A 2,347-nucleotide genomic window follows, 5' to 3' on the forward strand; every position below is an offset into this window, starting at 1 on the left:
CCGGTCGGCGCTCGGCAGGCTGCGCAGGGCCCGGCTCCCGGCGGCACTTCAGCTATTCCGGGAGAAATCCGAAAAATGCACCCGCTTGGAAAGCCCTGTGCTCCCCCCCACCCTGCCCCAGCTGCCAGCCCTGACACCCCGGGATGGGGGCTCTGGCAAGTGGGGTGGCACGGGGAGCCAGCGTGGGGATGGGGACAGAGGCAACGTGGTGGCTGCAAAGCCTCTTTGGCCCTCTCTGCGGGTGAGCCACTGCCTGTGACAGTGACAGTGATGGTGACAGTGACAGCAGCATCCTGGGCAGGTGTATTTTGGAGGCTGGGGATGAAGGCTGCTGGCCCTGGTCCCTCACAGTAATGTGGCAACCCCAGCTTGGAAGTCACTAGCCCTGGGGGTGACATCATGGGAGATGGAGGGGAGGAGGGTCCAGCCTCTACCCTGTCAGGGATGGGGGGCATACCACAGCACCCTCCACCACTCTTTGGTGGCACCGTGTGCCCTGTGCCAGCATCACCCCCTGTCTGCATCATCCATCCTCATCCTCCCCGTTGCAGAACCACCAAGACAGAGTCATCTGGGGAGACAGGCTGAGACCCCTCCCAAACTCATTGCACCAGTGGGGGCAACCAGCTCTGCTGCTACCAACAAAGTCACCAAAAGCCAAGCTGGGGCTGGTGGCTTGGGGTGGGTGGCTGTGCCCAGCAGGTGCGGTCCTGCTGGGGAAGGTCTGGGGAGCGACGTGGAGGTGAAGGGGAGCGGGAGGGCTGGAGCTGCCCCCGTGCTCCCGCTCCCTGCCCGCACCCACTCCCTGCCTGACTGGTTCACCAAACCAGTCTGTCCAGCAGGGCCAAGAGAGGGAGGGAGCGGGAGGGACAGCCAGCACAGAGGGAGGGGACACGGGTCACTGCCACTGGTCCGGGATCAGAGAATCCTGGAATAGTTTGTGTTGGAAGGGACTTTAAAGATCATCCAGTGCCAACCCCTGCATGGGCAGGGACACCTCCCACCAGCCCAGGCTGCTCCAAGCCCCATCCAACCTGCCCTTCAACACTGCCAGGGATGGGGCAGCCACAGCTTCCCTGGGCAACCTGGGCCAGGCTCTCACCACCCTCACACCAAAGAATTTCCTCCTCATCTCCAACCCATTCCCCCTCACCCCATTCCTCCCTGCCCTTAGCGAAGAAGCTGCCTCCATCCTTCCCCCGTCACTCACCGTACATCTTGCCCTCATCCGACAGGATGATTTTCCGCCGGCCGCAGGGGGGGTAGATTGCCAGAGCCTCCTGGAAGCTCTGCTCGATGTCCGGACTCCACACGCCCTCGGCATCATTGTCCAGACTCTTGTCCATGCCGTCCTGGCCATCTTCCCGCCCCTCCCCGGGGCTGCCGCTGGCGTTCCAGCTGTTGGACGCTATGGTGCTGGCTGCTCTGGGCTCCGACCCCGAGCCCCCACGGACACACGACAACCTGCCAGGACACGAGGGACACTCGTTACACCCGGACAACCTGGTTTTAGTGGTTTGGGGGTGACGGGATGAACCTGGCTCGCAGTGCTGGCGCTGTCCCCGCTCGCGCACAGGGCTGGGAGCAGCATCCCGATGCGAGGCATCACACACACAGGAAGGCCTTCCTTGGGGACAAAGCCAAGGTTTCCAGGAGTATCCCCAAATCCAAGCCACAGGTGAGCACCCAGGGTCCACCCAAATAAAGCTGGGGAAGGAAACAACCTGGATGTGCTGCATTTATCCCTACCAGGAGCTCATGGTGCCCACAGGTGGCACCTTGAGACGGGGTGGCAGCAACCCCTGATCCCTGCACTGAAACCAACCCCAACCCTCCAAAAATCTCCATATCTGGCACAAGCAGAGCTGGGATTTGAAGGGACACATCGGGTGGCTCCAAACCAGACCCCACAAACGAGAACCAGGCAGCCAGATCCCTCCAGCAGCCCTACCCCTGGCACCGGGAGAGGCCCCGAGGATGCTCGGTGAGGCCCTCAGATGCTCCCCGGCCAGTGGATGATACGGAGAAGCCTTCAGCCCTCCCTCCTCCTCCTCCTCCTCCTCCCTTCAGCCGGCTCCCGGGCTCAGTGTTTTGCAATAACATGTTTGGCGGCAGCTGCCGGCGGTGGGAGCGTTGAGGTGTCTCCTGCTCCGCGTTTCCCGGACGGGCTGGGAGTGTACAAAGGTCTCCGGAGCAGACATCTCCTTTTAAAGGAACTGCAGCCGAGCAGCTCGCTGCTGGCTCACAGCACACTGCTGAGGCCTGCCTGGGGTTTGGGTTTGGTAGCTTTTTTGTTTTGTTTTGTTTTATTTTCCTTTTATAAAAAAAGAAACTCCCACCCCCCTTC

At 61.6% G+C, this 2,347-nt stretch overlaps 1 protein-coding gene across 1 annotated transcript in view; it reads right to left on the minus strand.

The window, feature by feature from the left end:
• The window catches only part of TEAD3 (TEA domain family member 3), a 12,358-nt gene extending 10,952 nt beyond the window's left edge, over positions 1-1,406 (minus strand). Inside the window, 2 exon segments of the mRNA XM_010007099.1 lie at positions 1,114-1,127; positions 1,211-1,406. Of these exon segments, the coding sequence (XP_010005401.1) occupies positions 1,114-1,127; positions 1,211-1,346 (150 nt within the window). The 5' untranslated portion in view covers positions 1,347-1,406.
• Positions 1,407-2,347: the final 941 nt, after the last annotated feature.

This window comes from Chaetura pelagica, unplaced genomic scaffold (assembly GCF_000747805.2).
Source record: "Chaetura pelagica isolate M959 unplaced genomic scaffold, ChaPel_1.0 scaffold757, whole genome shotgun sequence".
Lineage (NCBI taxonomy): Eukaryota > Metazoa > Chordata > Aves > Apodiformes > Apodidae > Chaetura > Chaetura pelagica.